We start from the raw sequence: 21,307 nt of genomic DNA, 5'->3' as shown, positions 1-21,307 counted from the left end.
AATAAGGGTAGAATACTACATTTTAAAACAATAACAGTTTATTCCCCCTGAATGTACATCTTTGAAATGCACTTGAGAAGCATTTGACAGTAAATTACTTTTTAAACACTGGATAACCATTACTACTGCAGCTCCTAGGTTTTGAAAATGTCTTACGTTACAAAAGTCTATAGTTTTTTTTCCTAAGCTGTTGGGTGGAAGGTGAAATGAGACCCTTTGCGAGGGTCAACGATACTTCTAACAAAAGCAGCCTCTCTTTGTGCTGGAGGTGGGAGGGAGATTGGGTGAGGTATTCCTTTCTCCTTTCCCTAGAGGGAAATCAATGAATATAATACCCGTGTGCACTGCCTCTGAGTGCCAGGGAACACGATTCCTCTTCCATTGATAAAAAAAAGACTGAAGAGGAGGTAGGAAGTAGGTAGGATAGTCTTTTCACGTGTACATTTAAAAACTGCCCAAAGACAGCCTCTGAGGCTACTGTGGTACATCCTAGTACCCCTGCATTGCTGTTTAATGCCGACTGCCAAGCAGTAAGCAGCCTAACGGAGCCAGCACACCATCCCTCACCAGACCCTCCTGCAGTACGCTTGTAAGAATCTCGTTCTTGACCACGGGCTTACATCACAGAGCCCTGGATAAGATTAAAATAAGATCACTTTATCGGCCATATAAGTTTATTGCATTAGGAACTTGTCTTTTCGCAGACCCCAACTTGCTCTCCATAAGACACACAGGAAGGGAGAGAGAAACTTGAGGTCTGAGCACGGGGTCAGCCGTTTAAACAGCACCCCTGGAGCAGCTGGGGTTAAGGGCCTTGCTCACGGTCCCAACGGAGTAGGATTCCTGTCAGCCATGGGATTTGAACCAGCAACCTTCCAGCCACAGGCGCAGATCCTTAGCCACAGAGACATGGCTCTGCTCGTTTATTATGGGCAGAGTCTTTTAACTTTTTTTACTTGAAGAGGCACCCGCTATGATCCCTAGCCTCACTCTGCATGGGGAAGCACATTTACTTTCACTCCTTTAACCACACACTGCTTTGTATGAGGAGGTTTCAGAGCTCCTTTTTGTCTTGGCCCAGCTCTGATTCACGGGCAACCTGAACATCCTGAACTAAATGTTCAGGGACAATTCTAGATCTCTCTCTGGCTGAAGAACACACAATTTAAGCTAAACTAGACAGACTACATAAAAGATACAATTACTTGAAGGAATATGAGAACCATATGAGATTAAATTGTGACGAGAATAACAACATGACGGTACTTTTCAACTGCACCTCCTTTCTTGATAATTATCATCTTTATGTAAACCCAGTTTATATTTAAAAGCTCAGTATATTACATACAAGAATGCATAATCGAATGTATCTAGAAAATATGTCTTATGGCAGGTGTTACAATCTTAAGGCTTGTGTTAGCATTAGGCTGATCTGACCTGAAGTTAAGATTAGGGTATGAATGGAAAATTGAGCGCATAGTGTTCATTTTTAGAATCAATCAATTTGGTTCTACCCATTTTAAATAGTTTAACTCTTTAAAAGAAGAAATACATTAGGATGAAAGGCTTGTTGATGGTATATTTCCATTTTAGTCTTGATCATTTATAAAAGAAACCTTATGCTATTAACAAACTTGCTTAAATACACAGCAGTCAGTAATGCAGCAGAAAATGAAATATAAAAAGACTTAGACAATGCACCTGGTATTTAAAATCTTGATGTGCAAAGATTAATACAGGAATTTATATTGGAAATCCACTGTCACTGAACATGATATAGCAACCTCCATCGAGCACTTAAGATTTCATGTTAAGTGAATATTGTCTTCATCTCAGAAAAAAAGAGAACCGGAACAACTTTCCTAAGAATGGGGGAAACTCCTGAGACATATGCATACAAAAAAACTCCCTTCTATGGACAGTCACAATGTCCATCAAATCATATCTATAAAAAGCTGTCCTTAAAAGCACTAACCTTATATATATATAAATATTAATGTATTTCAATCAGGTCTGCTACATAACACACATGTGACTTTATTTGGAGCATCTGTCTTATCTCTGTTGTCATAACCTTTTTTTTCATGATTATCTACTCAAAGTTTTTCATATGGAGGAATAAAAAAAGATACAAAACCTGTTAAAAACTTTGCATTTGGTTCTAAATGTTTATATCTGGATTATATATGAAAACAAACGTAACAGATTATTGAAGGTTAATGTTGTATGATCGGTTTCCTTCTCTCAACAGAAAATGTCAAGTGAGAAAGTCCAATAAAAGTTGCATATATCATAATACCATATCTGATTTGATACCTGATTGTATCCTGAATAAAGAGTTAACACTATACAAGAGGAGAACTGCCTTTCTGTCTTCCTGTCCACAGCTCTAAGATGGAAACGGTTCAGCCAAAACCACAACCCACAGCTGTTCTGCTGAGGGCAAGTCGTTTTCTAACTGCTGCAACATAAAGGAAAAGAAAAACAATGAAAACACAACACCCAGCACCTCTCTTAATACAAGCATGTCTATTTCATGGGGCACATGAAACAAACTGCAGCTACCCACTAACTGGAATGTGACTGCAAATTCAAACACTGACACGATGCAACCAAAATTTTAAATTTGTACAAATGCTATACACAGGTAATAAGAATGCAATCCCAAATATCTAGCTGGTGGCACTGAACACGGAAAAGCAACCTACATAAAGCATGTAAGGATTTTCTGTTAACTGATCATTATCTGACAAAAACATTAGAACATTGCTGTTTTGAGATTTGTGTAACTTATTGGTAACTTAACATTTTATCATAAATTCAGCTAAGTTTCATAGTATATATTGGGGAAGCAATAATTATGACTTGATAGTTTTGTGTGCAAAGCTAACGTATAAGATCACGTATCTAATAAAAGCACACATAAACAAGGAATGGCGGCTAATGTGTGTTTTAGGACATGACCAACGGTGCAAAATAAATGGGGAAACTTAAACAATTAGGGCACACTGGTTACAATTCTGAAATTATCAATAAGGCATCAGAAATGAAAATGATCCACAGAATAAAAATGTTAAAACATGCAATGTACAGCATATATACATCCTTACACGCTACATTTTACGAGAATATGTAAACTGCACCCCCCATTTATTCTTCAACATATAAAAACTAACAAAAATGATCTTTCCATTTGAGGTTTTGTGACACTTTTCCCACTTCTTATAGGGCTTCTTATAAGCACTAATGAGAGCTGGAGTTCTGAGTGCTCTCCATGCACTGCTTTTGTCATTGACATGTCCAACTCATATTAACTATATTTCAACCACCACATTCCGAGAATGGTCCTAATTTTTTTTACTCTTCCAAATTCCGCAACTGTTTTGCGGAGACTAAGCCCTTTTCTGAATGTTTCAACTTTAAGGAAAAGAACAAGAGTAGAAATAAAAAAACAGCAAGGTGCAACCATCTCTATTTCATGAAACACAAATTTTGAAACAAACTGTAAGTAACCAGTAACTAGCATGCAGTCAACCTGATGGCCAGGCAGTTAGATAAAAACAGGAAAAGGCTTAGAATCTCAACCTGTCCTTTTCTGTTGCCTGACACATGAGGTGCTGGGCTTTACATGCCCAGCCACTTGACTATTACATCACACAGGACTGCAAGCTGCAGTGGACAATGGGCAGTGTAATAAGAAACCAATTACTGCACTGCAGTATCCATCACTCCACACTGCACACTAAACTCCAGCCTTGTGCCACAGAATGAGATGGGAAAGGCCGTGCCGGCAATCACATTAATGTTGGGGAGGCATTCAGTTATCAACATGTTGGCAAGGAGAAGAGAATTAAAAAAAAAATTAAGAAGCTATAAAAACAAAGGACAAAGATAACTGGCTATATGCCAACTGGTCTGATCAAAACTTAAGATCCAAGTCATATGTGGCATGAAAAGGGTTGAAATATATGCCTATTAATTTTTTTTCCTGCTCCATGTAGAGCTCTGTAATTCAGATAACCTGTATGTCCAGCGATATCCATCTCCAGAAAGCACAGAATTAACGTGCAATAAAAAAGGGATATGTTCCTTATCAGACTCGGATTAAGGGGCCATTTACATCAAAGTCCTCCTTCATCATATCTTTACAAATGTTCTTCCTCATCTCTGTTATGATGCTGGTACTTATTTCTTGACACAATGCCCCATCTAAGCCCTTAGCCTGTTCTGACCAATGTGGGCAAATAACACACATTACTTTCACATTTTCAATGCAATAGTTTCAGAAATAAAATATGACAAAAATCATAAATGTGACGCATGACTGTGGCAACTTGCTCCTAGTTAATATTGAAATGACAGTGGGAACATTTTAAGAATGTCGTTGTTGCAGGCACGTGTTTTGAAAACTAAAGCTGTGCTTCGCACTCTCCTCTGTTTCACGTCCAATTCTTACAGCTAAATAAACAAGATAATGCCCACAAGTAAAGAACCCTTCATGTATTTATGATCATTCTACTTGTGTGGATAAATCTGACAACATTCTGTAAATTTAATCCCTAGGTAATACAGTGATTGCGAAAAGGCAGCCACTGATGGGAAATTCTTTTAATACTAATATTCCAATGCGCTGTGTGTATTTGTCATCAATACCTTGGCAATGCAGATTTAGTGCTGCTATCTCACACCTCTTGACTTGCGTCTATGTACTTCAGTTTCCTCACACATCCTAAAGACATGTGGATGTCTGGTCTAAACTTCCCCTTTTTCCATCACCCTGTGCAGTCATTAGCTCCAGCTTCCAGCAACCCTCCCCAGATATCCAGCTTTCTGATGACGGATAAAAATCTGCCAACTTAGTGCTTACAAATACGCTGTATAACACAGGGGGAGGTCTAGTGACATCCGACACATTCACAGTGAGACAAAGAATAAGAAAAAAAAGGCATAATAGCTATTGGCTATTAGCAAAAGTATTGATTCCTTCATTAGGAAAAAAAACACTGAATCTTCCAAAAAAAACAAACAAGGAAGAGTTTGAAATTATGTCATCCAAAAAACTCTTCTGTACGTTACCTTAGGCGTAGTCGGTATTGTTTACATGAACAGCACACACATGGTGCAATCTATATCATGTGTCCAACCGTAATGAAAGACAAGAGTGACAAAATAGGCTGTGAAAAGCTGATTTTATCCAAGCCTAAGACGAGTTGTGCTTTTTGTCAGTTTTAATACAAACACAAAATAACAAAACAGAGCTCATGTTCTATTCTTGATTACTACAGAAAAGGCATGGAAGAACTATAATTCAGAGGGCTTTTCCAACACCATTGATCAATTCCTTAAACAAAAATCTTTGTATTTTCTATCGAGTCATCAAGCAAGGACTTTCTTCCGTTATTGTACAAAATCATTACTCTGAGCTGCTTAAATGTTTGGAGAAAATGATTTTGAGAAAATCCCTAATCTAATAATTATTTCTAATTCTGTGGAGTTCTCTGGGTCGGATGATATAGTTTATTCCTAATGCACCTTGTCCTTGTATCTCTTTATCCTGATTAAAAACAAAGACAGTACAAAAAAAGTTGCACACCGTATAAATCATGAGCAGATGTATGAAAGACAATTTAGCCTTTCACAAATGCTATACAAACTACAGAGATTCACACAAAAACATGAATAAAGAAAGAAGTATGCGAAAAATAAAGTCTGTAATGGACAACTTCTAAAACAATTTGGACATTGAATCAATGAATCAATGAATCAAGGAAATAATGAATAAAAAAGCATCTATGCATTCATTACATACATCTCTTTTATGGTATAATTGGACTATATCTTTTATACAGTCCAAAGTCAGGTATTTTTAGTATTAACATATTAACATATTAAGCATTTCGGAGGCCAATGAGCATCTATTTTTTTCTCCTGCAAGCACTCACGGTTTTTACTTATACCTTTTATATAACAGATCAGAAAACAACATTCAGAAAGCAAGGCTTTCTAAGCCTAATGAAACGGACTTAATACGCACTGCACAACACACAGACTGGACCACTCTGAGTAACGCTGTCTAGCTGGTGTGTGGCCCGTCACAAAAAGAAAAGAGAAGTGGACAGGCAAAATTGTCTCCTTAGCAGAGCTCCACTGTCCCCTGTCCCTCCATACTATTAGTATGAAGGACCCTTAGCTCACTGCCCTCAATAGGTAAGATTAATTAATCATTTCATGTTCAGCAACACTGGAGAAAATGCCAGCTTCCAACATTTCACTTGACAAGGACATCATTTGATGTTCTCGATCAGAAAATTTGAATTTGCAGCACATGGAAAGTTATCTTCTCTAAAGGAGAACTTTACATTAAACAGTTCCCACATCAAAACACTTAGGATGACATTTTTTATTCAAAGAAGGAATATTTTAGCAATTCAAAGTGCGCTGATAGTCTCAGAACGTCTGGGAGTCTAGATAGACAAGGATTTCATTTAAATAGGAGGGGGGTAGGGTTTTTTGTAGAAAATGTTAGTTTCATTGTGACTTTAATAGGCTTTTTTTAAAATCATTCTCTTGTCATGAAAAATATAAAGTTTGAAATGAGAGAGAAAAAAGTAGCTTTTCTATATTTTTAAGAAGTTGGGGAAATGGGTAATTCTGTGGCACACTGAATAGAATAGTCATGTAGAAGCAATGGCTGAGGTAATTAATTGTTAAGCACTGAAGGTACTTATATGCCCAAATGGTAGTGTTACAGCACAAAATGACATGTCTATGTTCTGAGACTGAAGACAAGCTGAAATGTCTTTACAGCGAGGTAAAGATTTCACAACAGGGCCTATTAAGACAGGAAAAATCCATTTAATTGTTAAATGAATGGACAGAAAACGAACAACATTCTGTCCATTAAAAGCTAGATAATTTAATGATGTGCTGCTTTGTAAAGGCGGTAGTATCAGTGCAAAACCAGTTTGAAGGCAATCTCTGCATACCTAGTCTACATCTCAGAAAAAGAGAAAATACCTGCCACATAAGATCATTTCAAAGACAGTAAGCAGATTTACTTACCTTGAGGTGTCTGTGTCACAACAGCTCAACTTCCAAAACAACTATTTATTGGTTTAATTGGAGAATACTAACAACCTCTCCTCCTTCTTCAAGTGCACCAGCCAACTGTGTCCCTTAAATTAAAGGGTACTAGACAAAGCTGGTGAACAAACTGAAGTCAACAGCCTATTTAAAGAATTCAATACTTAAGGTATTTATGACTTGAGGGGGTTTGTGCAGGGAGTCCTGGAGGGTCACAGTTCAGCAGGCATTTAATGCTACTTAAACCACCAGTGACCAGTTGCACAAAACCCCCTTAGGGTCAACCTTAGGGTAACTAATGGATATGTCTTAAGGCAGATCATTAGCTACTTCACGTGGCAATATGCAGCCTGTATTCCAACTCTTATTATAAAAGGTATGTCTCTCTTACCAATTATATCACCTTTTCTACATAAAGTAGAATGCAAGAACAGTAGCATCATTTAGTCTTTTTGTTTTAAGACTGAACACAGACTTATGACTCTTTCTATTCCCAGAGAGTTCTGCCTCTGATACAGATATATATTCTACACCTCTCTATTACAAGTAGGTATCACTGGCCTTTTGTGCTAAATTAAAAAAAGAGCGTCATAGCCTTTTAGCGCTTCTTTGCAATTTTAATGAAGCGACTTGACAGTTTGCCAACAATTATAATAAACCTTTTTAAAAAAAGACATTGTTTCCTAAGTAATGAGTATGTGATGCCTGTTTTACAAAGAGATGTTTTTGAAAATGAAAAGTCAGACAAATGATAAAATAGCTACTATGATATATGTTATACAGATCTGGAATGACAAACGTAAACTTGAACTTGATGAGCGTGTGGGGAGGAACCTCTCTTGCCAGATGGATCACTTCCTTTCATTTCTCCTACTCCTGTCTCTGTGCAGGACAATCAATATGATTCCCACAGCTGGTCTTCAGTTCTCAGTGTTCATTACCCTACCTGCAGAAGCTTTCCCTAGAAAGTCACCTGCGTAACCAAATATTTGCTTCCTGCGGTGTTAGCAAAAAACAATTGTACTGGTTATACAGTACATACACAAGATACTTTATTCTACTTTGTGTATGTCTAGTCTGAGAAAGAACAGACAAGGTATGGTTTAATAACACTTTATGAGACTGGTGTAAAATGTAATGCTTCTTCCAAGCGAAGCCCATTATGATAACACACTCAGTTATGAGGAATGAATAAGCATGACAAGAGGAATGAATGCATAAATAAAATGACAAACCGGGTCCTTTCCTAAGCCTGCATTTCTCTTTTTCAGGCGTGTCTGGGTCTGCAGAGATCAGGAAGGCATCCTTCCTCAAGAGTGTTTCGAAGGCAGTTTGAAGCCCACATCACACGAATGGGGCAGAGTCACGAATCACAGCCCTTACGATTGAGAGAGGGCTTACAATGAGAGGACACATCAAGACGACAGGAATTATTTTAAAGAAAACCCTTTTTTAAAATGGGAAAAAGCCATCACCAAGGCCCAGACAGATTCTGAAAACATACTGATCCCTTGCAGCAGACCAGTAGTTACCACAGAGCTGCATCTGGTACTTACTTCAGATGGCAGGAGGGATCTCGATGCGTGCACTAATTTAGCCCCCTCTTGTTTGGTTTTTATTAAGCCAAATTAGAGGAGAGAAAGAGGTAATTTGTCTTCATCAATCCAGAATGCACAGCCCTGCCACTCACCCTCTCCACCCCCACTTCACACCACCTTCCACAGCTTTTCCCTGGAGCTGTTCCCCTGCGCTCAGCGCTAAGGCAAGACTGGTTTGATCACAGTACCTTCCAGTTAGGCCCCAGGGGTCCTCTGCCAGTCTTGATGGATTGAAATAAGGCCGGGTCCTCGTCAGCTTTGTAATCCTGCAAGAGAAAACAAGGGTGGCGGTGAGAAAGCCAAGCCTGGTCATAGCTGTGAAGTGAGTGAACTGAGCTCGCTCACTCATACGTTTAACGGGGAACAATGCAGCACGTAATTCTACTCCCCTGTCGTTGTTTTTAAGGCCAAAAAGTGGACAGTCTTCGTCATGCATCAGATTTTCTCAATTCCCCTGTGCTAACCTTGGCACTGGAGAGCAACAGTCTTCCTAGTTTTCAGTTCAACCAAGCTCACAGCAACTTAACTTGCGGTGTCACGATCATTTCCAAAACGACATGCAAGATGCAACAGCTACAGATAAGAGTGTCATGAAAGGGAAGTGTCCACTACAGAGTCAGCTTAAATAACAAAACTAGCATTTTGACTACACTGGTCCATATGGAACCAAAAGCAGAGTATGTGCAGTGTGCTCTTCAAGGCACCTCCTTCAGGGAGCTTGAGCAGTAGACACCTGGATGGCAATATGACAATAACCTCTTGTTAAACTGGACTGTGGGGCAGCTGGACTCGCCACAGCACAGGAAAGACCTGTTACATCAGACACCACAAGAGTGATAATAGACCGACAGGGTAGAAATAAAGATAGTAAGAGTTAGAACTTTTAACTTATTGAATTCTTAGCATGCGTTTATAAAAAAAAGTCAGGGACACTCCAAGCAATCTTGAAAAGAGAGGTAAGGATTATACAGTATGTGTGCATGTTTAAAAAAACCTTTTAGAAAACAAGCTGGTTGTGTGACTGCAGATCCAGGAATGTCCGGTTGTTTTTCCCCCCCATCCTGCTGCTCTGACAGCACTTTATCCGGACACACCAGGAAGATCTGACTTCTTTCCAAAAACATTAAACACGTGAATCATGCTTATCCTCACTGAAGAAGCACCATAGCTCCCAGTGCTAGGGAGTCTAAACACATCTGGGTGAACGTTACTGTGCTGGAAAATAACACACACCGAAGTAGATAAAAACGAACACGTTTTGAAATCTCAGAACGGATCTCCTACAAGAGGTTTTGTGGTGCGTTTGAACTGGCCCTGCATGGGCATGAAGAAACAATCATTCATGAACCTGAACCTCTGAGTGTTTCAGGGCCTGGTGGAGCTGGCAGCCTATATGGACAGAGCTGTGTACAAGCAACAGAAAACAGACGGTGTGTTTAAATAACATTGCTGTTCAAGCAAATAAAGATGTTTTTTGTTCACAGAAATGGAACTGCAATTGAAGTATACTGACTTGGAAATTAAAATCATTATAATAGTTTTGTAACAGGTGTAGTATGGCGAGGTACTAAAGAACAGAGCGCGTGGGACTTCATGCCGGCATTGCTGATCATTTACAAATACAAGACATACAATATTTGGCAAAATGTCATAATCACACAACAGTTTTGGTGACGATAAATTACAGGTTCAAAAGCAAAACAAAGTTAAACACAAGAAAGGTATGAAACATGTTGTGCCCCTCTACCTGCTCTCAGAAGTCACCAGCCATGCCCAGTCATTATTTAAGACCAATGTAATTATCAATCACAGAGGGCTGTTGCTGGGGTACCTAACTCCTATCCTGGTTCCAAAACCAAGACAAAGCCATCTTCTGGGAAGAAAGTGAGTGCCACTCAGTCTGTTTTAATTGATTGATTAAGCTTATTTGAACCCTTTACAAGTGCCCGTGAATCGGAGGATGTCAAACATACAAGAGAAAGAGTCTTGCTTCTTTGTGGAAAAACAGTTCATTTTAAATTTCCTACTGCTGTGAGGCCAGTGAGAGGTTGAAAATTCCTTTTGAGTTGTACAGGAAAGTCCGAAAAGGTGCTGCGCGGATAGCTGGTATTTACTGAGCAGCTCACGGTGAGCAAGACGAGACTGCTGCAGAACAGTCATTGGTTCTGTACCCACAGGGCACTGTCTCCCGGTGTACGGAGCCCAGTGACATTAACAATGACTGATCACACTACACAGAAGTGTGCATATATTACACCAGGCAGGACTCGTGCCAGCTTGTGCATTTTCAAGAACAACAAACAAGGCACAGTGGTGGAGTAATGAGGAAATTATGCAGGCCTAAACCTTGCACAGGAACATACCCACTTAACTGTGCAAATTAAAGTTCTCGAGGAAAAGCATGAAGCACTCGAATGCAATGGCAGTACAAAAGAGCACATTCATGAAATTATTTTTAAAGCGAAACCAAAGGTTCTAAGGTCTGAGATGTGGAAGGACTATAAAGGGTTTGTTATATAAAGGGTCACCTAAGGGGAACAGGTAAATGTGAACAGAAAAGAATGTCAAATTCTGGCAAGATGAGCTACAGCTGAGGAGAAACAGGTTTTCTACCAAACTTTCTTTACTTGTTTTTCCTGAAGCTTTCAAGAGAGGGAGCAATAGCATTGACACTCTTCCCTTCTTTCTGCACTGTGTAAGTTATATTCAAACTAGGATAATTTAAATGGCAATTATCATTGGTTATGGTAATTCCACAATTTGTTTCTTACATTTCAGGATGCGTTTTACAAAACCAAGTCCTTATCTGTACCTGCATACAAGTTACATGATCCCCTTTATGTACAGTATATTAATGTGTATACAATTATATATACAAACACACAAACATTCCAAATATATCAGTACTTGGGTTGGGCAAAATACTTATTACACCCCTACCAACATGATAGAGGGGCTATGAAATTATCCTGAATTCTTTTTTACAGCTGTGCTTCATACTCATGGTGTGTGTTATACAAGGAATATTATGCACACAAAAATCTAAAAATGGTGGACATTTACTGTTCTATTAATGGAACCTTGAGATGAAAAAATGTATGTGCATTTCAAGTAGCTCTTACATCCTCTGTTGCATTACACTTAAAGACCTCAGACAGCCAGCCCAGCTTTTGTATTTGATTCATTGGTGAGTGACAGTACGTAGGCTGCTTTAACAGTAAAGATGATGATACCATCTGATGGGATTAAAACACAGATGGATTAGCTCACAATATATCAGAAAGCAAAAAAAAATATCTAAAGAATTTCAATTTGCCAGCAAAAGAGCAACTGAAAACATGTAAAAGGCTGGAATTTAGTGCATCTACTGCAAATATTTCTCTAATGGTGCCTAAACCGCTATGCTAATGAGAACACTTGCTTGGATCTGCAACACATTTTATAAACTGCTTTATAAACTGTAGTTTAAGATACCAAAGGACTGGTTCTGTCCGACTGAATCCCAGTGAAGGTTAAACTCAAAACATAAGTGAGTCTTTTCTGTTTTTATTATTAGTAGGCTACACTTTCCACCCTGGGCTCCAGTTTCCAAGTTTCTCTCCGACAGGGATTCACAGCCTGAAACCGCACTTCACCATCTGAGATGCAGACCTGCAAGAAAATTCAGTCCCAATATTCAAATAATTGACACAATGATCCTTTACTGCAGAAAACAAGGTCTGATCATTATGTTGCTCTTTTAGCACTTGAGGTCCAGTTTTCCCTATGGGTAAACAGTAAACAAATTCCTCATTTAATTCATTTATTTTGGAGTGGGCAGATTACCCACTGTTTTCCCTCACAGGGGAAATAAATAACCATATCACCTCCCCTGGCCAGGAAAACACATAAATGCCACCAGTCTGCTAACGCTCATGTAAATTTGCCATTAAGATGTTCTTGAAAATCAAACACCATCAAACATCGGAGTTCCAGGCAAGCCAAGCAAACTCCTGCTTCAAATCTTCGGAAAAGACACGAAAATTGGAGAGACGTGGGCAAATGAACACACCGAACGGTACTCGGTACTTATTTGTTCCCCGGTTATGACTGTAGAGTGTTTATTAAAAATAAAAAGAGCAGCAGGGACGTACCGAGACAGCCCCGCTGGTCTCGTTAATATTCTGTCTCCGTGAGGGGCAGCGGGGGGCTGGGGAGAGTGCAGGGTTTCGGAGCCCCGTGGCTCTCGGTTCACGGTTCTTGCCACCAGCTGCAGATTTCTCATCTCATTAGCCAAGCGGAGAGCGGAGTGCGAGAGGACAGCTGCCGCCCTCGTCAGCGAGAGGCCCCAGCTCTGGGCAGGAGGGGGGGGGCGGCGTACCCTGCCCTCCCCATAACCCTGCAGCCACTCACCTCACTCCACCACCGGCCAGTAAAGAAGAATCACACTCCCGGAAACAGGAGGAAAACAATGCTCAGCGGTACTAAAGCTACAGCAGGGTTGTAAACTGTAATTGGAGGTTAGATATCAGGTGTTAGCCTGGCAGGCCAGAGCCTTTAGAAGGGCCAGGTCAGGCCAGCAGTGCTTTAACTCTTTCCCTGCCTGAAAGGCAAGGAAAGCCAGAGCAATGCATGAACAAAATCATTATGGTGACTCACTGGGATTTTCCTAGTATGGCAAATGGGGAAAAAAAAAAACTGTATGCAATCTGAAATCTGACAGAGCATACAAACATGCACTCATCACAAGCATAAAAATGAAAACCACACTGCAATGTCTGAATTTTGCAACAGTGGTGAGGGGGACTGAAAGTGCGCAAAAGAACTACGAAAGAGCATAAAATTCAAACTTTTTTTCCTGCAAAATTAACATCTTGGAAATGCACTGTTAAAGGTAGACAAGATCTTAATTGCAGTCTTCGTACTAAGCCTGCAACACTCACCACACAATCGGCTCTGGCAACTGGTGATACAGTCACCAAAGTGTTGCCATGGCAATTTTTGCTTCGCACACTTTCCAGACCAGGATATGTTGCATTTTTGCCTGTCTCGCTTGGTTCTCCTCAGAATTGGTGTACAGTATTGGGAAGAAAAGAAGGCAATTATGTGTAAAAGACTATTGTTAAATATAAAGGCGTGTAAATAAGTACTTTTCTGTAGTGTTCAACGATCCATTTTTTACCTCACTTTGAGTTCAAGCTTTAAAAGTCTTGACAATATAATTCATTTGCACTCTGCCATTTATTTTCTTAAAGATCTTGTACCTTGCTGTACCTCAAATTGTGCAAACGTAACCTTATAGAGAACTGATTGTTGAATTGATTTCAAAGAACGCAGAAGTGATTGCTATTTAAAGTCAGATAAAATATTTTTTGAATTTACACTGAGTGCTGATGTTGCTATTCAGCTTAGCACTTCAAGAGCTTCTGCAAATGTAACACTGCAGGTACAGAGCAAATGTTTAAAATAGTTTCAAGTCAGTTCCTTAATCATTTCTGAAGATATCACTGCACATCCATCGTTCAAAAAACAACATCCGCACCGAACAGATACAGTGGGATTTAGAGCCGAAAAGTTATTAACGTGACTCATAATTGAATTTACAGCATCAGGACATCATAATTTTAAATTACTTTTGGGGAAAATAATAAAAAACTTGCACTATTACAACATGCCACGTGGCCAGAGAGATTTTATTATGCAACCCTTAGTTCTGGGGAATTTGGCTACACCAGCTCCAGACTAAATGCGCTTAGCTTCAAAGATAAGAAAGGCTGCACACTCATCTTCAGAAATGAGCAAAGATCACATGAAATCAATGCTAGGCCGCTAAATAACCTTTTTTGTATAAAATATTAATGGATAAGTACAATGTTCATCAGATATGCTTATAATAGAAAAAAAACAGAGCTGAACACTTCCTAGGTGTTGCAGTTCACATCAAAGCTGTGCCACACGTACCCAAACACTATTCAAGTGTTCATTAACTCCTTCACATTTTAGATACCCAACTCCCAAGGGTCCCAGCCAGTGAACACAGGGTGGAGCCCATGCCTCATCAGTTCCCCATTACTGGAAGTTGCTATATGGACCGTATGCAACTGCGCAAGAGTGCGACTCCTAGCCTGTGGAAGGCTTCCTCCATCCGATGCCTTGGCTCGGGCATTTCCACCTTAAAGGGACACCCTGGCAGTGCACGTTTTATTGGGAGCATCTTCATCCCTTCCTTGCCAATATGGGCATCACAAAAGTGAAAAGGAACAGTTCCAGGTTGGGGAGGTTTATGAAGGGAAGTACATGGCAACGCCAAATTTTAGTTATACAGAAAACCTGAGAGGAAAAGACCATAAGCGTGACGCCACAAGGGTAACTGAGCCCACATAACGTCCTTGTTAAAAAGCACTAATAAGTCACAAACCCAACACTGCAAAATGTATAAGCACGCAGAGCGAATGAGGGCTTGTGCTGCTCTTTGTCCGTTGCCAAGGGAGACGAGGTGACTGGAGTCTGCGTGCATCGCAGTTCGGGGGAACTCTCATTTCTAACACTAATGGCCACTTTTCACCCACAATCTCAAGTTGAGTATGTAAAATGGAAGTATTCAACTGAATATGCCATAAACAACCAAAAATGGGCGAACTGAAAGCAAACGGAATGTAAAATTCAGATACTTTGTTTTTTCCAGTTCAGCTGTATGTACAAATACATGGAATTCTTGAAGAGGCAGAATAATGGAACAGACCAGGAGAGTGATTGACGGAGTCATTAACCCAGCCTGCTTCATTCCAAGTGCACTATTACCCTCCGTCTAGGTGGGTTGCTAATGGGTTCAGTATTCAGTTGTGGACATATTATTCATTTTTAATAAGGATGGAGAAAAAACAGAAAATGAAATAAAAAAGCGCCTTTCAAATTAACTGTTACTCCAGGGTGCCCATTTTTAAATAAATCATGATATGCCTCAAGCAAAACTGTTTTTCAGGGCTACTTGACAGAAAAAAAAAAAGAAATAAAAAACTTTTAATACACACATACAAACGCAGGCAAACGAGCAACAATGTTTAGTATGCCACTAATAAACAAGCTTGCAAATCAAGGCGTGCAATCAAAAGGAATACTTTGCAATTACTAAAACCAATTCGTTAACGGTAGTACAGCATGCATATGGAATGTGTGCCCTCTAATTGTGATAACGAACTCATTGCTGCACAGAGCTTAGTTTTAGCCTGTGGTGCTGCCTGGGGCGAAAACTGTTATCAACCCAGTGAAGTAATGAACACCTCCATTCGCCAGCATTACTTTGCAGTTAACCACCTACATACACAAGTAATTTACAATAGTATGTGACCACTATGAATTAAAACAGTCTTCTCTCTATAGGCAGGAAAAAGCAGTTAATTCTGAAGATTATTCTTATAAATAGGAGGAATATAAACTGTGAAAAAAGTTTGCTAAATCAAACAGCTTCAATTCCATTCTCAAGTATCAGGGCCGACTTTATCAGAGGAAGCTAAAGATATCCCCGTCACAATAAAAATTTGGAATATAATTACTACACAACAGGAGCACACAATCCCCCCAGAAATGATCAGTTCACTCATTTACAGTTCCATCACTCCATTTTCAGTCTCTGCAGCTCTATGGTTGTCACCCACAGTACTAAAGAGAAGCGATTCTCTGTGGTGTTCAGCTCTGAAAGCCTGTTCTGAAGCTTTCCCAACATAAACCTTAATTGGCATAATAATGAACTGCACAGAAACAGAATTATGCATAATAACAAGCAAGGCATTCCAAGGCAAACGCAGAGAATAAAATTACCACTCAGTATACACCCTTAAACAATAAACAGATATTCAGATTAAGAAATCAAAAGGCTTGAAAAGTACCCCTCATGAGTTTGAAATACAGTCGTGTTCACAGAGAAAATGCACCAAGGTGCCTACAAGAAATATTAACAACATGGTTTTACTGGGTCAAGGAGGAGGAGAAAAACGACAAAGACAAAGGAAAATAAGTATCCAAAGACTCAAGTGAAATGTTCACCGGCAAACTAGTGAATCTGCTTCCAGTGATCATGCCAGCTTCAAGTGCAAAAAACAGGCAATGCACCCGAATTTGCTTTATTGCATTGTCTGACTATTTTTAAAAGGAAAACTAGTTTGCAAAGGTAAATGATCTTTGTCCGCTTTAATGATGATTATGTTAAGCTAAACTAAAATGACATGGATGAGGTGATGCACTATGTAAAAGAAATCAAACCTCTCAAGAGGCATGATGAAAGCAACACCACACTAGGCTAATGTGTCAATGCAAACCGCCTTTAAAAAGCGACTAAACTACTAACCACATCTCTTGCAGAGATGTGACAGCTACTGTTGGCTGAGTGGTTCGGCATCTCTAAGGACAACTGTAAACAGATACTGAAGCTAGCAGTTTTACAGCTGCAATCACAAATGAAGGAGACGATGCACTAATGGTCATATTCTCTAATAGTTTTAGTTAATATCTAGCTCTCTAACAAAGTGTCAATGGGTACAACAATTGTGTAGTATACCTACACTCAAGAGTAGTTACAAAAAAAAAGAGAAAAAAGAAAGAGATGAATGGGGCTTATCTCCCCCGTTTGGTAGTAGTCGTCCCCTGTTCTCAGTTTTAAATGTAGTGTCCACTTGTGTACTCCGCTTCAAGATTCACTGTCCGCTCTGAAGAAGTTCCTAGCTTGTCAACATGAGGACTTTGATAACTTAAACCAGGTGCCCTCATTCTTCTCTGTTCAAGACTACTTCCTTTAAGCCAAGGATTGCATCCTGTTGCTCTTCTCTGGATACATTCTAGAGCAGCAATAGCTTTTTAATGATGTGATGACCAAAACTGCACAGAAGTAATTCGCCATTTAGATTATATTGCGTTAAATAATTTTAACATCTGTCTAAAAGATGGTGATGGCATGTCAACATAAATGCCTAAATCTTCTTTACGTTTCCTCTTTCTCTCTTTCTTTTCCACTTTGTATTTATGGTTTGTTTTTGATATTTGCCTGTAAAACCTGGCACTCAGCTACATTAGATGTCATCTGCCTGGTGTCTGCCCAATTTTAAACTATTTGCATCTTCTACAGCGCTTGCCAATACAACTATTCTGGAAGGTGTTTACTGACAATATTTGAAACTACTTAATTGATGTGAGTGTAACTAGTACAGATTCAGAACTCTAATAATCACATAACCCCAATTTCACCCTTTATCTGTACTATTTTCTATTTAATAACACCTCTTCATTTTCCTGTGCGGATCACAGGGCTCGTAGCTCTATGTCAAAATTTGAAAAACAAATGGCTCTTCCAAATCCAGTGTGTAAAAAAAAAAATAATTGGTGATTTTAATGTTTTTAAAAAGATACATTATTTTAACAAAGCAGGAAAACCTTCACACTACTTCATAAGAACAATGAGAACAGGCGATTAAAATACAATTATTGAGGAAAAAAAACAAAACAAACTAATTTAATCATAATAAAATAACATTTTAAGAGTTCATTTATAATAATAGTGGATTACGACAACGCAGAGGTCATTCAACTCACATTTGTCAGTAGGTTGCAAGTTGCTTAATGATTCAAGGATCTCGACTGGCTATTCCTTTCTCGGTCTCAATTAGAAAGCAATACAGATTGTAATTGTATGGTAATACAAATCTAACTGCCTAGCCATATGGCTGACTGGGGTTCCTTGGAATCCTCCGAGACAACCGCATCCCCACAATCAGTTTTATTCACAGATCAAACTCGGCACAAACCTGAATGACTGAATGAAAACCTGAATGATTCAGCAAGACGCAATATGTTTAGGTTTTCCCCCCAAACATTTTCAAGTCAAGCACCACTGAGATGGTGGAGTGTGCCATAAATTACTTAACATGCTCTTCTTAGCTTTCCACCTCAATTCCTAGTGCCTATTTTAACAACCAATCAGGGATATTTGCAAACTCGTTTTGCACATTGTTTCTATAATTATAACATTCTATCATACTATAATATTGTATCATCCACAACTGGATGATAAAAGCACATGCAGATCAAATCCCCAAGAAAGGCTCACCATCCCTTTTAACAATTCTCAAGTCCAAACAAACAAAAAAATATAACCACGACTGGAGGACAATGCTAAAATATTGAGATTCAAGTGAAAAACCTTTTTGTAGCTTCTTCAGATTTTCCAGTGACCTGCATTAAATCTATCTCCTCACTGGTAAGCTATGCGTCTTAAGTCGTCAATCACAGTTGTCTTTAAAAGTGTACGTCTGAGTTTCACCCTGATAACCGTCTCGCACAGGATGCATCTAAATCTCATTCTATTTCACACAGCGCTCATCGTAACACTTGGTACAGCTCAATCTCAAACTGCGGTCTGGCACAGCACATGCCTAAATCTTGCTCGCAGGTGTCTTGTGCTGCATGCATCTACTTTTTCCTTCAGTTGTTTCACACTGCCGATTTAAATCAGTCACTCAGCTCTTGTGCAAAGCCTTTCCTAACATCTTTCATCAGCGCTGTTTTGCAAAGTGCTCGTCTAAATCCTTTTTCACAGTTGTCTCGTGCAGTGCGCATCTAATCCTCTAGCTAGACTTCTAAATTGCTCTTTACGTCTGCCTGACGTACCACACATCTAAAAAAAATCTTCATAGCCTCCTCACACAGCACGGATCCTAATCTTTCTTTACGGCGGTCTAGCACTCTACGTTTTCTGACCTTCCACAGAATAAAAGTGAAGGTGGCGCATACTGCTTACTCTTATTTCTTGAGTACAAAGTTTCAAGGCCCATCAGTCCATCACCAAAGGCACAGAACAAAAATATATGTAAATACCATCCTTTTAAATACTTCTGTCCACAGGCCCAGGTCATGATTGTGCATTTACTCAGCATAGGGTGCGTTCAGGTAACCTACCCTTAGTGTAAACGACAGAGAAGTGTTTCATAAGACTGTATTCACAGCCCAAGTGGGTTACAGCAATATTAATTTGCAAAAGTACAATATAGTACATTTCCTTGAAATTTCTCTTTATAACACCATAAAATAAAGGATTTGGTTCAGCTACATATCATATGGGCTTCACACTACATTGCAGGTAGTCTACTGGGCAGGTGTTGATACAGCAATAATCCCGTTTTCAATCCCGAAACCTAGTATAAATTCTTGTTCATTCATTCGCCTAATTTGCCACAGTTGCTTTTGTTTTTTCTCAATTTCATCAGAGGTGTAAAAGCTATAACCTTAAAAGTATAGAATTCAAACTAGGTATGTACAGCCAATACATGAATCCTCTAATTAAGAGACAGAGATTAAGAGACAGAATATATATCTTTCAATGGTAAAAAAAACAGTATTCTGCTGAAATAAAACCACTTATGATTTCAGGAGTGACAAGATGCTTAAACTACCTGGCAGAGAGATGCTTTAGAAAAGCTCTCGAAATTAACACTACAATGTACTTTTTTTTCTTTTCAGTCTAGATGAAGACTTTTTAAATTACTCAAAAATAATTTTGGGGTACTACCATGACACTCACAGTACAACTCCTATCATCAACCCTTTAAATACTAAATTAACACAGCCTAATACAAAGGATGGTGAGACACCGGATTTGGAAGAGTGGAATATCGCAGAAAGCCAGGATTTTTCACGGCAAGCCTTGCATGTCATCCCTAAACTGATTCCAATAATCTCTGTTTGCATCAGGCTCAATTGCTTTAAAATTACTTCCAAACTCAGCCCTCTGTGAAGTTAATTGCGTGTACATCTTTCCACACACAGTAAATACCCTGCCTCCCACGGGGCTGCCTGTCTATATACAAATCAAGACAAACTCGCAGCGCAGTGCTGGGCCTGATTAAAAATACCCAGGTCAGAATTTTCAAATTAAAGAAACAAGAAAACAGATATGGACAGCGTCTTTTTTTATACAGTTTTTGTTGTTTCAGATTTGTTGCTTAACGAACTCTGTGCAAACATATGATCCTAATTAGGCTTTTTCGGATTCATATAAACTTTTGCTGTGGTTTGATGTCCCAGTGCAGAAGCAAACTCAGGAAATCTGAGAAAATCTCAGCCTCTACACCATATTAACAAAGCTCACTATTGGTCTTTTAAACATAACAGTAGAACCTACAAGGCAATCTACTAACCAGCAGTGGTACACTGTCCAAAATGTATTTCAATATGTCAATTTCAATTCTTATTTAATATTTATCTTTCGTGTTCTAGTACAGTTTATGAATGTGGATATAACAAGTCTCAGCATCACAGAAACAGAAACACTTTTCATTCACAGCTCCAGCAGATTACAGCAGTAGTAATTTGCAACAGTGAAATACAGCATGTTTCTAACAACCACTGGTTACTAAGCAATAAAATAAAGGACTCAGTCACAGCTAAAAAGCCTATTTAAATAGATTGTCAAAGGAGAAAAGTACATTTGCAGCAAACATCAAGTGCAACGGCACACTTTTAACAAGCCAAGGGCTGCTCAGTCACTGCTTACAGCAGTCTCTTTCCTGCAAACAGTACAGATACAGCAACCTATTTGTGTGCTAATGCAGATAGGCAACATGCAGTCAGATTTGCTAACATCTCCCAGCTGCTCACACAGA

At 39.1% G+C, this 21,307-nt stretch overlaps 1 protein-coding gene across 1 annotated transcript in view; it reads right to left on the bottom strand.

The window, feature by feature from the left end:
- Nucleotides 1–21,307, bottom strand: part of pitpnb (phosphatidylinositol transfer protein, beta) — a 75,583-nt gene that overhangs the window by 18,119 nt on the left and 36,157 nt on the right. Inside the window, exon 8 of the mRNA XM_015366238.2 lies at nucleotides 8,870–8,947. Within this exon, the coding sequence (XP_015221724.1) occupies nucleotides 8,870–8,947 (78 nt within the window). The remainder of the gene's footprint in view (nucleotides 1–8,869; nucleotides 8,948–21,307) is intronic.

The sequence above is a fragment of the Lepisosteus oculatus genome, chromosome 22 (genome assembly GCF_040954835.1).
Source record: "Lepisosteus oculatus isolate fLepOcu1 chromosome 22, fLepOcu1.hap2, whole genome shotgun sequence".
Classification (NCBI taxonomy): Eukaryota; Metazoa; Chordata; class Actinopteri; order Semionotiformes; family Lepisosteidae; genus Lepisosteus; species Lepisosteus oculatus.
Note: the sequence above shows the minus strand (reverse complement) of the source record. Positions and strands in the feature narration are given on the sequence as shown.